Raw genomic sequence first — 16,301 nt, forward strand, 5'->3', positions numbered from 1 at the left:
GTCACATGGACTTGCTTGGAAGCCGCCTGAGCTGCCTGTGGGTGAGATGATACCCGTGCTGATGGGCACTGGGAATTTGTGAAGCTTTCAGTGATGGAGAATGGGAGGAGTAGAGACGAAGCTGATGGGGATGTTGATGGAGGAGGGGGGTGGGGGGAGAACCTGGCAAAGGAACCATTCCTCCTGGCTCTCTGTGAAACCTGGTGTGCATTGTGGTTGCACGGCACTGACTTTCCGCTGAGATTTCACAACCACTCTGAATTCAGTGCTCCAAGCCAGGAGGCCTTCAAGCAGGTTGGAGATTTGGGCTGTCTACTGTACCGGCCCATATCCAGGTTGTTTGCTGCTGATTACGGTGTCTCAGACTCAGAGGAGGGTTTACATGCCCTATTCCATCGAGGGCTTTCTGTTGGCACACTGGTACCTCTCCATTTGGGTAGCACAAGTAGCAGTGGTGGCAAGAGGCCAGTTCTACAATCCAGGAGCATGGAGGCTTGGGAGCATCTGTCTCCAGCAGTGGCATCCCTCTGACAGGCATGTGGGCAGTCTGACCTAGGGTGTAACCTAGAAAAAGCTGAACTAACCTACAAAAGATGAAAGCAGCTTAGAAGGCATTTTCTACCCAGAGAAGTTCGGTGGTTGGCATATGCATGAGGTTTTATTGTGTGACTTAAGTAAAGAATTCTCCTGCTACTCCCAATGAGAGAGTTTGCAATGCTGAAGACATTTCTCGGGCACCAGAGGACATGGGCTAACTTCAGGGAGAAAACAAAGAGGCAGAAACCCCCCAAATCTGGTTTCTCAACCCTGACTGCTCTTCATGATGTCCTTAGTGAGTGTGGAGTTGAGCCTTTTTTATTTTAACCTTCCTGCCAGTGAGAGAAAGGTTCCTGCTTTTCTTTTCCAGGTGAGCAGCAGAATGGTTGGACAATTCCTACCACAACCTGGTTTGAGTTGGCCCCCTTGGGAGGACTGAACCCCAGTCTCCTGGACTTCATTTTCATCAGTCTTCTGCTGAAGTTCAACATCATTCACCTGGGAGTAGTTTGGGAAGGCAGGCTCTGGGGATGGTCCAGGGTAGTGCACCATGAGCTTGCTTGGACTACCATGAACCTCCTAAGGAACAGTTCCAAAAATGACCTGGCAGTGTCTCTGCATGTCCTTGGTTGACACACCAGCTCACAGATATATCCACTACTGTCACCATCCACTTATGTTATTTTTGAGTGGGGGATTTCTTGAGTCGGGTCCAAAGCTGTTCTGGAATTGCATCTCAAATATGCAGTCGTTTATGGCTTCCATAGCCGGAGAATGAGGAGCTATAAATACTGGCATGTTTGCTTTTTATTTCTAGCTTTTATCATTTGATTGAAATCGTGGGTCTTTCTGGGCCTCAGTTTACCTATCGGGGGCATGGATGCTATTGCATCCCTTCAGGTGAACATGGAGGTGTAAAAAAGGGGTTTTGTGTGAAAGGTTGGAGGTATAAACTGCTTTTTGAAGCATTTGGGTGACGTGCCATGGTGGGCAACGGGCTGGCTACCGTGAGCTTCCCAGCCCTCGGGTGCCTTCAGTTAACAATTTCGTGGAACTGGAGTAGGACCCAGTTTTTTTTCAAGGGGAGACAAAAGAACAAGGAGCACTCCTGGTTTTTACCCACCAGACTGGAAGTCTATGCTGGGTTCCTGCTATTTGGTGTCCCCTTGGTATTGCTGTACCATGGTGACGGTATGTCCGTGGTCTGTCTGGCTCTTGCTCACCTCTTTCTGTTTTCAGGCAGAGGCTGTCTGCGGAGTGACAGCCACAGAGCTGGCCAGATTTCATTTGCAGTCTTGAATCCTGGCTTGTCCCACCTCTATCCATCATTCCTTGCCCTCTGTTGCGCACTCTCCACCCTCAGTGATGTGTGTGGAGCTTGGCGTACTTTGGCGTCGCTCAAACTCTTCTCACAACAGGTTTTGCCTCGTTTCCTTTTTTTTTTTTCCCTTTTTTTAAACCCTTGTTTCCAATGCAATTACAGCCTCCTGCTCCTCTCTCCTGCAGGTTTTAAGGAGACAGCCTTCTTGTACGCCATCTCCTCCGCGGGGCTGACGCACGCCATGGCCAAGGCCTGCAGCGCGGGGCGGATGGAGCGTTGCACCTGCGACGAGGCCCCTGACCTGGAGAACCGTGAGGCTTGGCAGTGGGGCGGCTGCGGCGACAACCTGAAGTACAGCAACAAGTTTGTCAAGGAGTTCCTGGGGAGGAAGCCCAACAAGGACCTGCGAGCCAGGGTGGACTTCCACAACAACCTTGTGGGCATGAAGGTGCGTTGCAGGCTGCTCAGGGTGGGGGTTGGCGCCGTTGTGGGGGCGGTGAGGTGCTGCGTTTGGGTGTGGAAACGGGAGAGTTGGGTGCAAAAGGCGTGGCGTGATCCTTCTGCTGGAGGGGTGAAATCTCAGTTACGGGACTCCGCCGTGGTTTTGTCACCGTGCCTCAAGAGTTGTGCAAAAAACTGTTGGAGGGGGGACAAGAGGGAAAGAAACGGGACTGTGCCGGCCTAGAAAACATGAGGTGGGGACAAAGATTGCTGGCTTTCCACAGGGAGGAGAGGGTCTGTTGTGGTTTAACCCCAGCCAGCAACTAAGCACCACGCAGCTGCTCGCTCACTCCTCCCCCGCCACGGTGGGATGGGGAGGAGAATCAGGAAAAAAAAACAAGTAAAACATGTGGGTTGAGATAAGAACAGTTTAACAATTGAAATAAAATACAACAATAATTGGAATGAACAGGAAGATAACAAAGAGAGAGAAATGGAATCCAAGAAAGGCAAGGGATGCGCGATCCGATTGCTCACCACCTGCTGCCCGATACCCAGCCAGTCCCCAAGCAGTGACGAGGCTCTCCCTGGCCAGCTCCTCCAGTTTATATACTGAGCAGGACATCCTATGGTATGGAATATCCCCTTGGCTAGTTCAGGTCAGACATCCTGGCCCTGCTCCCTCCTGGCTTCTTGTGCACCTCCTCACTGGCAGAACATGGGAAACTGAAAAGTCCTTGACTTAGGATAAGCACTACTCAGCAGCAGCTAAAACATCCGTGTGTTATCAACATTATTCTCATGCTAAATCCAAAACAGCCCTGTACCAGTGCTAGTAGGAAGAAAATTAACTCTATCCCTGAGTTGAAAACCGGGACAGGGTCTTACCCTACAAAGGGGTGGAAAGACAGGTCCTTCAGGCTTACGTGACGTAGGACAAGGAGGAAGGGATTTATGCTGCCACAACACAGGCTGAGGGATGCTTTTCTCTCAGCAGTTCAGTAAGGCACAGACAGTCTATCATCTCTATAGCCAGGTCTCTTTAAAACTGGCTGGACAAACACCTGGCGGGGAACCAGGGTGGAGATATTATTCTCTGTCTGACCTCAGTCCCAAAAGTCCCTTCAGCCTTGTTTTCTGGCAGAAGCCTTCCACGTCACCTAGAAGCTGCTGGATTTGCAGCTGATACTGCTTGGGTGTATGGTCCCTTTTTTCCTTTTTTTTTTTTTTTCCCCCCCTCTTCCCATCCTTATCCTCTCTGCTGTGGAGGCCTTTCTGCTCTTCACCCCATATTCTTTCCACAAGGGTTTACCCTCCTGCCTGGGGGGCCTCGCTGCAGGACTGATGTAAAGCACAAAGCATCTGCAATTGCTGGGCCATCCCAGCAAGAGAGGGGAAAGGAAGGGGCTTTCCACCTTCTCCCGTAATCTGCTTGGCTGTACCTAGCCTAGGGTTGCTCCAACACGAAAATCCCTCAGATTGGCCAGCACAGGTGCCTAGGATCAGTGTTTCATTGCGCCAACCTCGGAGGGGGACATACTGTAAGGCTATAAATAGCCTGCGAGCCTTGTTATTGTCCGTGTGATTGGATGGAGGGTTGAGGCTGGGATGGGGGACCTGAGTCTCCAGTTTCCCGGGCAAATGCAGCCCAGCCAGTTGTGCATTCTAGGAATCGCCACCCCAGCTCAGTTGTTCCTGTGCAAATGCATAAAATGTCATTCCTCGTGACAGAGTTGGGGCATCGGAGAATGCCACCAGCGAGTGCCGGCCAGCAAAAAGTCTCCCCCTCTCCCCACCGCCAGATGCTCCTAGACAGTGCTGAGATCAGGATTAGAAATATCCTGGATTTAGCTGGTGTCTGGCTTTGGCTGACAGCTTTTCTGCTTCTGGATTAAAAGCTCAGTGCCTCTGAACTCCTGTTGCAGCTCTTTGGCGTGTGAAACAGGCTTTGCAGGGTGATGAAATTTGTTTTAATTCCTTGTGGTCGGTTGTTCCCGAGAGCCTGTCCCAGCTCTTTGGAGCTGACTGAGTAGCAGATGGGACTGAAAATGGAGAAGGTGGTCCACAGAGGCTGATTTCATGCTGGAGGCTGCTGTGAGATGTCTCAGCTCTCCTCCCTTTCCAGTGCCATACAGTACAGTCTCATCAGAACCTACAAGGCTGTGGCTTTAGGTGCCGTTGACACACGTTCTTGTAACTCCAGGAATAGCTCCCTTCCAACAGTGGTGGGGCTAAAAAACTTGCCCAAGGGATTTGACCTAGCTCCCAGTGTTTTCCACCCCAGTAGCTGCAGTCAGGATGCCCATGTGGCTGAGAGCCAGTCTTTGGTTTAGGTTAGGTGTGCTTACCTGTCACCTCTGCTCTACGCTATCTATGTGACTGTGAGCTAAATGAACTCCAAGGATGAGCTGGAGGGAGTGAATCTCCCCTTTCTTCCTGCCCTTTTTTTTTGTCCTGATCCCACTGTGAGTTAGTTTCCAGGGCAAGGGGAGATGTCAGGGACACTCTTGCATCCTCTGCCTCCATTTTACTTGGCATAGGTCAGGCTCTGGTCATTGGCAGTGGTTTCTAAGCACTAGTAATATCTGCAGCTAAACAGCTGAGTAACAGTTGTGACTGTCCAGACACTGAGCGCCCTCATGGCAATCCAAGTCCAAGACCTTTGCTGCAGGTCAGTGATCCGGTGTTCCTATTTTTGTCCACCCACGCCGTGTCTGTCGCGTTGGTATTGCTGTCTGACAGCTTTCCTTGCCTATTTGCAGCAGTGGTTGAAATGACTTCTCTGTTTATGCTCCTGGAATAATTGTACCATAGTCTGGTTGAAAGGCGAGCCAAGCAGCCCACCAGATTCACAACACCTCCATGAAGGCAGGCAGAGAACGAGCGAACTGCACGTTGAGGAGGAAGCTTTTAGGAGGATGGTGGCTCAAGATCAGGAGAACGTATCTGTATATTGTCAGGATATGTGGACCCAAACCACTGGCACAATATGGTGTCATTAAGATGATGATCCGAGATGTTTGAGTCAGAGGTCATGAGGACCCAGGCTGGCTTTGTAATTGCAAGGTCAAAACTTGCAGCACTTGCTTCAGATTTCAAAATATTGAAGCTGGTTTTGAAGCCTGAGCATTGATCATCTTGGGGTGGTTGATGGATTGTTTCGGACATTGCTTACACTTGGGTGTAGATTAATATGAGGTTCCGTTTACTTGCTTGCTCCTGGCCCCACTGCAAGTTCAGCATTGGTGGAGGATGAGAGATGCTCAGCAGGCAGTATTAGGTTCCCTTGCTGAATTTATTGCTATTTTCCTTGATGAAGGTAGTGGGTTAAATACGTAATGCAGCATGTTTCTTCTACCTGCTCATCTTTCTACAAAGAAGCTGCCCGTCAACTAACTGCTGCCATATAGACTTGCCAGCCATTGAGTCGCAGGAGATGCTAATGGCTGTGACAGTCTGAAACCGCTTTGAACTAACCTAGTTTGGTTATTTGAACAAGAACTCCTATGTATTTGATTTCATGTGAGGAGGAGTGCGGATGGCACAAATCAAGGCCGTTTTGGAACTGAACAATTTTGAACTGGAGCGCTTCCTAGGTAACTAAGATGCCCTTACGACCTCTAATGTGTTCAGTGTCCCTGTGAGTTCCAAAAAGATGATTATAGCCATTTCAAGCAGGAGCTGAGATGCAAACTGAATGCCTTTCCCAAGGTTGTGCAGCAAGCTGACGATGGAGCAGGAGACCGAAGCCAGCTCTCCTGAATTCCTGCTCAGCACCTGCTGTGTTTTTCCTTTCAGTAAACTGCAGATTTTAGGTCTATTAGCGAAGCCACATGTGCACGAACCAAACCCTTTGAACTGGGCTGAGAATGGACAAAGAGACTTTCTTTCCCAGGACTTTGTTTTGCGACAGGAGCTTGCTGCAGTGCCAGCCTCTGTTGGTGTACTTAGTGTATGTATGGATGTGCATGCGTGTGCTCGCTGAGGGAGTAGAGGGATATCTGTTAAAGATATAGCACAAGCTTGGTGGTCTCTTGCTTCTTCTTAACAACATATAATCCTTCCTATCTAATTATTCCCAACCATGGCAAAATGTATAAATAGTCCCTTGAGACCCAGCAAAAAAAGGACCTGTGCTTAATTGACTGATTTGGCAACCAACCCTATACCCTCCTGGTCCGCATGACAGGTTCTCCATGGTGTCACAGTAGCAAACAATCTGCGTATTTCTGCGAGTGTGACATTATCCTATCCCGCCTAGTTTTACTGTCTCTTGGTAGACGTTCTCATTTAGTTATTATTTTACTTCTGTTTTTTACAACCTTGATGGGCTGACTGTAATTTTGCTGCCACCAATGAAATAAGCACTAAACATGTTGTGCCCATGACGGCTCACAAAGTTATATGATATGACCTCAATCGCTAATGAAAGAGTGAGCTTGTCTGGTGTGAGGATGAGGTAATTAGACCAGGACTTCTCCAGCCTTCTCTTTATTGAAAAGTAGGAGCTCTGAATAGACTACTTATTAAAAAAGCAATTCCCCTTCCTTTGCCAAATCTACTCTCACTCATTCAGCTATTCTTTCAGAGGGGTCTTGGGTGGAGAGGGTGTGTGTTGGGGGGAGATGTGTGTATGTGTCAAGGGGATGGGGGGTGGCGGTGGTGAGAGAAGTCAACTGTATTAAAGCTCCGTTGCCGGCAATGAAGTTTCTTGGTTATATTAAATGCAACACAGGCAGCCTTGCTAAAGCTGTCTTCTCTATATCCTCCCCCCTTTTTTCCCTCCTTGTACACACAAGTGCAGCCCTCTTTTGTAACCCATTAATGAAAAGTTGGAATATTAGAGCACTCAATTAGTTCCACTGGGCTTGAGTAAGTGATGTTTTAATTAAATTTGCCCAGTTTCTCAGCAAAGTATCATTAAACATGACTTTCCAACTCCCTCTCTGGAGCGTTGCTAAGTTTCTTAATCCCAGGAGTGCTGACCTCTTCCAGAGGTATGTCTGGTCAAGCATGTCTTACAGATCCAAGAGGCACTATTAAAGGGGGCTGCTGTTACCCAAGGAAAAAAAAAATAGTTGTCATGTTCTCAATTCTGTTTTCCCTTTGTCTTTCCAGAAGGAGGGACACAAGCCTTTGTCTTCAGGACCCTGAAGTCAGGGGTGCAACCACAGTCTCCTTGAGAGCCAAGAGGGTTTAGTGCAAAACCATGCAAGGGCAGAAATAGAGAACAAGAAAATTTCTTGCCCCCCAAAAGGTCTCTTTTTGGGCAATATCCCCCTTTGAAACTGGTTCCCTTCATGAGGCTTCCTTAATTGTTTTCGCACAGTATCAGCCCGTATGTTTTGGTCTGTACAGAGTGGGCGCGTGTTTCTGGAGGGTCCTTGTCACCCCCGTTGCTGTAGGTTTCAAGTCCAGACCCATCCTGAGGCACGTTATGCCTGCGCCTCTGAAGCTATATGGGATGCTCTGGAGAGGGTAGTGGGAGTTGCATGGACTTTTCCTTGCTGCTGACTTGCTTGTTTTGGAAGTCCATGCGAGGAATGCCTTTTCCCCTTAGGCGGTGCTGGCAGGGATCTATCTCGAGGGCTGAGCGTGCCTCCTGCACTAGAGACGGACTCTCCATATCAGGTAGATGTTTGCCCAGCTATCATCTGTCTGAGGAACTTCATGAGCTATCACATAACATGTTATCAGAGCATACCACCCTCTTCAGTGCTGTATCTCTATTTTACGGAGGGGAAATTGAGACCCAGAAAGATTAAGTGACTTAGTAAAGGTCACACACAAGCGTAGCAAAGCAGAGACTTGCATCCTGGTCGCCTGTTGCAGAGACAGTGTTTACAAGCGCTGACCACCCCATCTCATGTGGTTCCTACTTGCAAACATCATGCCAGTCAAACAGGGAAGCTTAAATGCTAATTGCTCTGTTTTTCTGCACCCTCAAAAAGTGTAATAATTGCTCTTTTTGATGAGACAAATCCGTACAAGCTTACTAATACAGTTGGTGCATGGAAAAAGAGACATAATGCATCCTCTGGGCAGTTCCTTTAGGGGTGTGTTTGCAGTGAGGAAATGCAGCATTGCGCTTTTACCGAGGTACGAACCAAACCTAGCAAATAGCAGCCTCTCTGAGACTAGCTCTTGACTTTGTACGTCCAGATCAGTTTGCAGGGCCACCGCTAGCATTAGCTGCTCCAGGTTATGACAGGTAGGAATGCATCAGCTTGCTCTCTGGATTTCCCCCGCTTCTTTCAGGCTGAGATTGGCTCAGCCAAAGCCTTTCTAAGGCCTGGAAATCAACACTCTGGAAAAACTTGCTTGCTGTGTCCCGTAAGTTAATTGCAGTTCGTTGTTTATGTGGAGCTTTCTCAGCACGTGAAGCACGCTAAGAATACTGAAGGGATGAAAATATTCTTCTAAAATTCTCTATTTAAAGTAGGGTTATGTTATTCTGTGTTCAAGTGTTTGTGTATTAATTCATATTTCACTAAAATAGGAGTGTTCAGATTTTTAAAGAAGAAAGGGTAGCGGAAAGGGAAAACTGTTCTGAAAAAACAGGTTGAGAAAAGGCTCCAAAGAAGGGCTTTATTTAATGATATAGGAGAAAAAAAGAGAAGGAAAAAGAAAAGAACTTCTAACAGCCTGGGAAACTTTTATGATTCAACCAACGGCAATGACCGGTGCTAAGGGACAAGTCTGGTCTTCTAGTGGCTTGGGCACTGTGAAGAAATGGGGACTGTGGCTGCTGTCCAAACAAACATTAATACTTGAGCTGAGAGAATAACTAAGCCTATTTAAATTGAAACGGGATATGTATATAGAGGATGGAGGAGATTTGGTTTGTAAAGAAGCATCCCAAAGCCGTTTCTGAAGTAAGACAAGACGAGGGCAGGTTTTTTGCTGGATGAGCTGACTCTAAGGAGGTTCATCTGCTCCCTCCTCTCCCCCAAACCATAGCGAATGGTTTGAAGCCTTGGAGCCGCAGACCAGCCATGACGACAGCGGAGCTATAACCGAGGAATTCCCACGTCTGCGTGTCCGCTTCGGACTGCTGCTGCCCAGACAAGAGTTGTCTGAAAAACCACTGCTAGAGCCCCGTGACCCAGCTGGGAATGAATGGGAATCTGTCCTCAGTGTTTCAGCTAAAACACTGAGAAATTGTGTGTTGCAGCATGTCTGAGACTGATCATTACGGGGGCACTTAGTCTGAGCTTCGTAGCAAACCATTGTTGTGAGGAAGGATTACATGTTGCATAGCAATGCTCTGCTGTGATCCCTTTTCCCTATGGCTCTTGTAAAGAAATTTGGGCAGGCGGTCCTGCAGTGCTATCTAATTTCCTTTTAGCAGCGAGCGCCAGTAAAGACAGTTCAGTCTTGCTCTATCGTAATTGTTTTCCTTGTTGTGCCTTTGTCACTATTTGGTATTCTCATGACAAGACCAACGGGAGTTTGCGTTCTTAAGTCAAACTAATTTGCTCAAAGAGCTTTATTTTCCTCCCAGAGTCTCCTATGTTTTATTTTCCTCCCAAAGTCTCCTATTTGTGAGACTGCCAGAGCAGGTCGTTGTTCAGAGGAGAGTGGGAGGACAAAATTTCGATGTGTGGTGCTATCCCTGACCCACTACTTGTCTTTGTTCAACTTTGCCTTCGTGGTAGAAGCTCTCTACAGCATGTAACACAGTAAGGATTCGAATGCACGCTTGTGGTGTTACCACAACTCTGCTGATGTGCGGTGGCTATGGTGTTCTTGTCCATAGGTTGCATGAAATGGTCAGTGCTTTGGGTTTAAGCTAATACGTTTTGCTTCACATCTGTGACAAGATAGAAGCACACACGTGGCCACTTCCCTTGGTGTAGGTGAAATATGATTATTAAATAAGAGGTGATGCCATGTGTGTTCAAGAGAGGTTCAAGTTGTGTAGGATGGAGGTAGATCAGGCTCTGAACTGTGGTGTGCCTTGAAAAGAAAACAGGAGCTCTTGAAGTAAGCTTGTGTTAAAGTCTTATTCTTCCTTGTGTACCCTAGACTTTTTTTTTTGGTAATAAAAGCTAAGTTATTCTATTCTGAAATCCCTCCAGGTTTGAAAGCATGACCTAGACTTTTACCCATTTGTCCCAGGGCCCAGCTGGGAAAGGTTTCTCTAACGCTGCTCCAAGCAACCTGCTGACTTGGATAAGTCTTGCTCTGCTTTCTGGAGGAATGAGGTGGATTTAAGTGTCTCTGACAGGAGCCTGCAACAAGAGGAGGAAGGTCTTTGTGGAAGCTGGAGAATGAGACGGGAAACAGAAGGGCTTTGCCAAGATTCATTTTAGCTCGTGGGTGGTTAGGGGCCCGTAGGCAGCAGTTCTCCATCATGCATTGCCTTGAGTAGCTGCATCGTGACTGACAGCAGCAGGGGAGGCTGCCTGGGGAAGAAATTTTTCTAGGATTTTCGCTATAGCTGCCTCATAACGTTCTTGAGCCCTTCCCTGTCCTTCAAGGAGAAAGCTTATGGGGTGGCTGGATGCACCACGCTTGCACAGTGGCCATATGAAAATCCACATGCTGGATTTCATGAACTGGTGGATTCATGTGGATGGGGACAATGGAAACCTTTTATGCTTTGGTCATTATCCATCAATGCACAACATCTAAGCTGTCCTAGCCACTGCTTAACAAGGAGCTAGAAGTGAGCCAGGAAAAAAAACAAAACAGACTGGGATTCGTTAGGGTCTTTGTTCATTGGTGTTTGAGCTCAGAGAAGGTGAGGAGGATTCATCTACCTAAATATATGCATTAGTACCCTTTGAGGCACCATTATGCTCCTGGCAGGGCAGCTGGGGGGGAAGAGCAATGTTTTACAGTACCTCAAATAATGCTACGTGCTGATATTTAGACATCTGAGTTCATCCTAGAGGGTGGGATTCTGCTCACAGGTTAGGGTATCTAAACTGGGGTGCCTCTGTGTGAGCCGGGTCCCTAGGCTCCCGTTAGCGGGTAGAGATGTGGTTAGCACAGTCGGTGGGGCCTGGAGAGCTTTTCAGCAGAGCGCGTGCGGGTGTCTGCTTCACTGCAGGATCCTCTGCCTGCTTTGGCTCCACCGAGTCAAATGGGAGTTAAGAGGTGTTTCTGAAATGTAGGCATTTGAACTCAAATATCTGCCTCTGAGCTCAGCCCTGGCTGGATGGTGTGATTCAAGTGCCTAAACCTACATGCCTTTTCCTGACTGAAGGTTTGCTGCCATCTACTAGCTGCTAATCTATACGGATCTGGATTTCCGACACGTGTTGTGCCACATCTATGAGCCCCACGTGGATGCCCTGGATATGCTGCACCTGTAATGTCACCTCTCCCACTGAGCCCTGGAGAGGTGACTCCTGATAACAACAGCCCCGTGTTCAGGTTCCCTTCCTGCGTTTCACGACCGTGCCTTCTCCAACCAGCTCTAAATCCAGCCAAGCCTGTGCACAGGAGCGTGTCTACCAGCTGAGCCAATTCCCGTTGGCTTCTTGCTTTCCCATCTCCTGTACAATGGTGGTCGTCTCCTTTTCCAGGTGGAGCAGATGCGAGTGGGTTGGGGGAGGTGGAAGGGTTGCGAAAAGCCCGAACTGATGAATGACTGCAGTGTGCAGCCCTTTCGCAAGTATCTCAGCAATTTTGCTCAGTTTGCTGATGGTCTGGGCGTGAAATCAGGTATAGGGCCTTTGTTTCGCATGAACTCAGCTCTCGCTTCTGGACAAGCAGTGAAATGTGACTTTACAGAAGGGACAGTATGGGTGAGGCTTTTTTTTTTTTTCCCCTCGGTGTTGAAACGTGTTCTGTACGCTCTTGTCTAACATTGTGGGATTTCTTGCAGAGTTGGCTAGACGCTTTGGCACGCAAAGCGTGACAGCCCCGAACCAAGCCGGCCCAGCTGACTACTATAAGCAGTAACACATCTCTCTCTGTAACCCGCCACTTGTTTGAATGCTACTGTGTATTATTGGATTGCATTTGAAAAGGTCTTGGCTGTCGCAGGAATGAAGTGTGACCATTGGCCGGGCTTTGCTGAAGGCCGTATTATGCATAGTGTCTTTCTAAAAATGTCCCTGTAATATCGGGATTGGGCCAGACCCCAATTCTGAGTCCATGACCTATTGCACATTTGCACATGGTGCTCAGCAGGACTCATGCAGCCAAATGATTAAGAACCGGATGGTCAGGAGATGGACTGGAGCCAGTCCTCTGCTGTCAGGAGGCCATAATGTAGGCAGATGCCATAATGGGCAGAAGGGCGAGATTTTTTCTTGTTTAGATACCATAGATGCCCAAAGGAAGGGCGCTTTCAGTAGTACCTTGACAGGAGGCAACCCTATAAACCAAACTCTGTTCTACCTTGCTGTTTTAAGGGATGATTATACCTTACCCATTTAAAGTCAAAATGTAACCTATTTTTTTGGGAAAGGGTGAAAAGGGGGAACTAGAACTGTAAATATCTGTTTATAATCCGTGGGCAAAATGCAGGTTATCTGTGACTGTTCAAATAATGTGTCTGCTGTTGTGTTGCCCACGGAGGACTCCCAGGTGTAACTCTATCTCTGGAGAAGGTGGGGGGAGAGCGTTCAGATGCCATTTATAAGAGGATAAATATGCTTTTGTGCCATGAAGCATTGCAGCCTGATTCAAAAAGGATGGGATCTTTTATTTAGCATAACTCAATTCATGGGTATGGGGTCCTTCATGGCATCCAGGGGGCTGTTATCACCTTTGTCTCTCTCTGAGGCGGATAACCATTGACTTTTCCTTTCTTTCTTTTCTTCCCTTCCTGATACAGCTTCTCCTTCCTATGCTGCTTTTTTCTGCTGAAAATAGCCTTGTCTTTCTGTTCCCTCCATCTTGTTTGTGAACATTGTGGTTCCATTCTTCCTTCTGCATTTATACTTTGTGGTGGTCTGATGAGAGCTATTCCCATGCAAGCTATCCCCAAGCCGTATGGAGACTGACTTTCTTTTGCTTTGGGAATAAATTAAACACACACATTTACTTTCTGATATTTTGAACAAGTTATTTTCCTTCTTAAGGGATCTGTGAGATGAGTCTTATTTCTCATTACTACAGCCACTGCAAGCGTTTGTATTTTAAAATAGAAAAAAAAAAGTAATTAAGAAAGGACTTGAAACCAAGCCTTACTCTTGATAGTTGTACTCCAGAGGCATAAGCAGGCATAAAATTTAACATGAGAATCCTGGTGTGGACAGGACAGAATCCACTTTACTTTCCAAGGGCTTAAAGGCCTTCCCTTTCCTTTCCACGTTGAGTTTGAAGACCTTGGTCATAAGTGCTCTGCTTTTCTTAGTGGAGAGACTAAAACATACATTTCCATCCCAGTTGAAAACACCTTATAGAAGGTTCTGCCCATACATTATAGAAGTTGTGCTAACCTGGGACTTGAACTTTGCAACCTGTTCCTCCCTGGACAGTGGCTTGTGTAGATGACATTTGGGCACAGCAGCCCCTGAATGCCGATGTGATGCCGTTTCCCTTTGTCCCCTCACCAGAAGCCCTGTGCAGCATTTAGCTAAGTGGCTTTTCCACCTCCGGATCAGGCTCTTTGTAAACGCTTGTGGCCTTGCTCACTGTCTTGCCTGGCCAAACCTCAGGATCTGCTCACCCCGAGGTGCTGCTGAAGCATCAAGGCAGCAGTTGGGGTGCCTCATCCTGACGTGGAGCAGCTCCTGTTTGCTCGTGATGGGGCAGATGGTTCAGCTGTTAGTGCAGGGGTCTGTTCCTGTGCCCAGAACTGAATATTTAAACTCCTTTTATCTCCCTGCAGAGTGACTGCCCCATATCCTCTCTCTGGTTGAAAACTGAAGACTGCTTCCCTAGTCTTCCCTGCAGCCACCACCCGTGTTGTGGTCCCAAGGGGTCACTGCCTGATGGGCTGAGAACTTAACCCGCTGGCATGGACTCTCCTCATTGCATCAACGACCCAGATTTCATGTTTTTCCCCTTGAAACCTTCTGCGTGAGAAGCCAGCCTTCCAAGCTGCCTACAGCTCGTGCCACAGGCAGAGTAAATCCTGGGGGCTGCATTAAAGCACGTGGAATTACTGAGCCCTTCATGCAGGGGTCTGTTTTCCATTTCTTCACGTCATAATTTTTCAGAGGGCACAGGGGAGACCGAGGGAGCCTTGGGCTTCACCCTGCGTGAAAACGTTCTTCATTAAATGTGTGTTTGGGCAGCAAGCGATGGCGCTCTTTGTTTTTAAAAGCACGTGCAGGCTGCGTCTTTGCCAGCAGAGAAAAATTAGCAGGTCCTTTTGAACATCTACCACACTCCACAATGCGATACTGAACACAGAGGCAGAAGCTATCTGGATGTTTTTGGAGCTGCTGGTTTTGGTGATGGTGATTCAGGCTGCTGTTCTCAAGGGCTTATATACATGTTTTGGCTACATGAAGGTTTTTCCTCAGTCATGAAGTGAACTGGGCGGGATGCTATGCCTAGTCACTACTGGTGGGAACAGCTTAACCATGTTTCCGCTGAGCCCGTGCTGCTAACTGGGAGCTGCCTGAGTTTAAGGTGCTGTCCTGTGTGTTGTGGCATGGTGAAGGTTCCTACTGTCCACGCTCGTGTTCTGGAGCACGTGCCACCCCACCTGTGTGTTTGTGTGTGTTACGGCAGCGCTCTTCCTCTTCTTTCCACTAAACCAACTCCTTCCGCTTTTGTTACGTCTTACGTCCTTGTTCTTATTAAAATAGATAAATAGGTGTTAAAATAGGTGTTAAGTTATGTATTAATCTCTTCGTTGCATCACAGCTTTGGATCTCAGTCTACTTAGATGAGTTGCAGCACCAGACAGCCTTTGTACACCTTACTAGTGTAGAGTAGTACTAATGATATGGACTAGTGTCATTGACTAACCAATAAAGCAATATTCTGGCAGGCAAATGTCATGTTCCTGGAAGCTGAGACCCTTCTAAAACAAGTATTTCCTGTAGTATGTGTTTTCTGTCCTCTTCCAACAGGTAGTTTTTGTATAGTCATCAACTTTGTGTTCCAGAAGTGTCTTCCAGCAAATGTTGTTTTGTTTTTTTTTTTCTCTGATTTCTTCCCCCATAACTGATTTTCTTCTGGGGCCGTGTGTGTCTGCAGGTCATCAAAGCTGGAGTGGAGACAACCTGTAAATGCCATGGCGTATCTGGATCCTGTACTGTCCGAACGTGCTGGAGGCAGCTCTCTCCGTTCCATGAAATAGGGAAGCAGCTGAAGCAGAAGTATGAGACATCGCTCAAAGTGGGCAGCACTACCAACGAGGCCACGGGGGAAGGAGACATCTCCCCACCCAAGAAGTCCATCCCTGGTCACAGTGATCAGATTCCAAGGACTACGGATCTTGTCTACATTGACGATTCCCCAAGCTTCTGTATGATGAGTAGATACTCGCCTGGGACTTCGGGAAGGAAATGTTACAAAGACAAGAACTGTGACAGCATCTGCTGCGGGCGAGGGCACAACACGCAGAGCCGGGTGGTCACCCGCCCATGCCAATGCCAGGTCCGTTGGTGCTGCTATGTGGAATGCAAGCAGTGCACCCAGAGAGAAGAGGTTTACACCTGCAAAGACTGAGGCGTCTTCTGCTCGATGGCAACCCTTGGTGACGGGCGATGGCGGTCTGTGAGAACTACATATGGAGACAAACAGGGTTTGATTGACCTTCTGGGATCTGGAAGCTATGTTGAGACATAAGCACTTTGTTAGGGTACAGGTGACCCGGCTGTGTTGCTGTTTTGTTTTTTGTTTTTTGTTTTTGTTTTCCTGTAGACTGAATTTTAATGAGGTCCAACCATGTGGAAATAAGTGCCTGTCACACTGGGGTTAGACACCAGTTGACCTTCACCTTAGTCGTCTACGCAGTTTGACGGATCGCTTCTCCTTGGAACATCTTGATCATTTCACCAATCCTCCATGAACTCCTGGGCTAATATATTCTCTTTGGCATAAATAACCTATACTACTTTATTCCTGAAGCTTACCCAAC

At 47.7% G+C, this 16,301-nt stretch overlaps 1 protein-coding gene across 1 annotated transcript in view; it reads left to right on the plus strand.

Moving 5' to 3' along the window:
- WNT9A (Wnt family member 9A) overlaps positions 1-15,889 on the plus strand; it is a 55,394-nt gene extending 39,505 nt beyond the window's left edge. The window contains exons 3-4 of the mRNA XM_086467068.1: positions 2,044-2,306; positions 15,416-15,889. Of these exons, the coding sequence (XP_086323194.1) occupies positions 2,044-2,306; positions 15,416-15,889 (737 nt within the window). The remainder of the gene's footprint in view (positions 1-2,043; positions 2,307-15,415) is intronic.
- The last annotated feature ends 412 nt before the right edge of the window (positions 15,890-16,301 follow it).

Source organism: Leptosomus discolor, chromosome 6 (assembly GCF_034619465.1).
Source record: "Leptosomus discolor isolate bLepDis1 chromosome 6, bLepDis1.hap2, whole genome shotgun sequence".
NCBI lineage: Eukaryota > Metazoa > Chordata > Aves > Leptosomiformes > Leptosomidae > Leptosomus > Leptosomus discolor.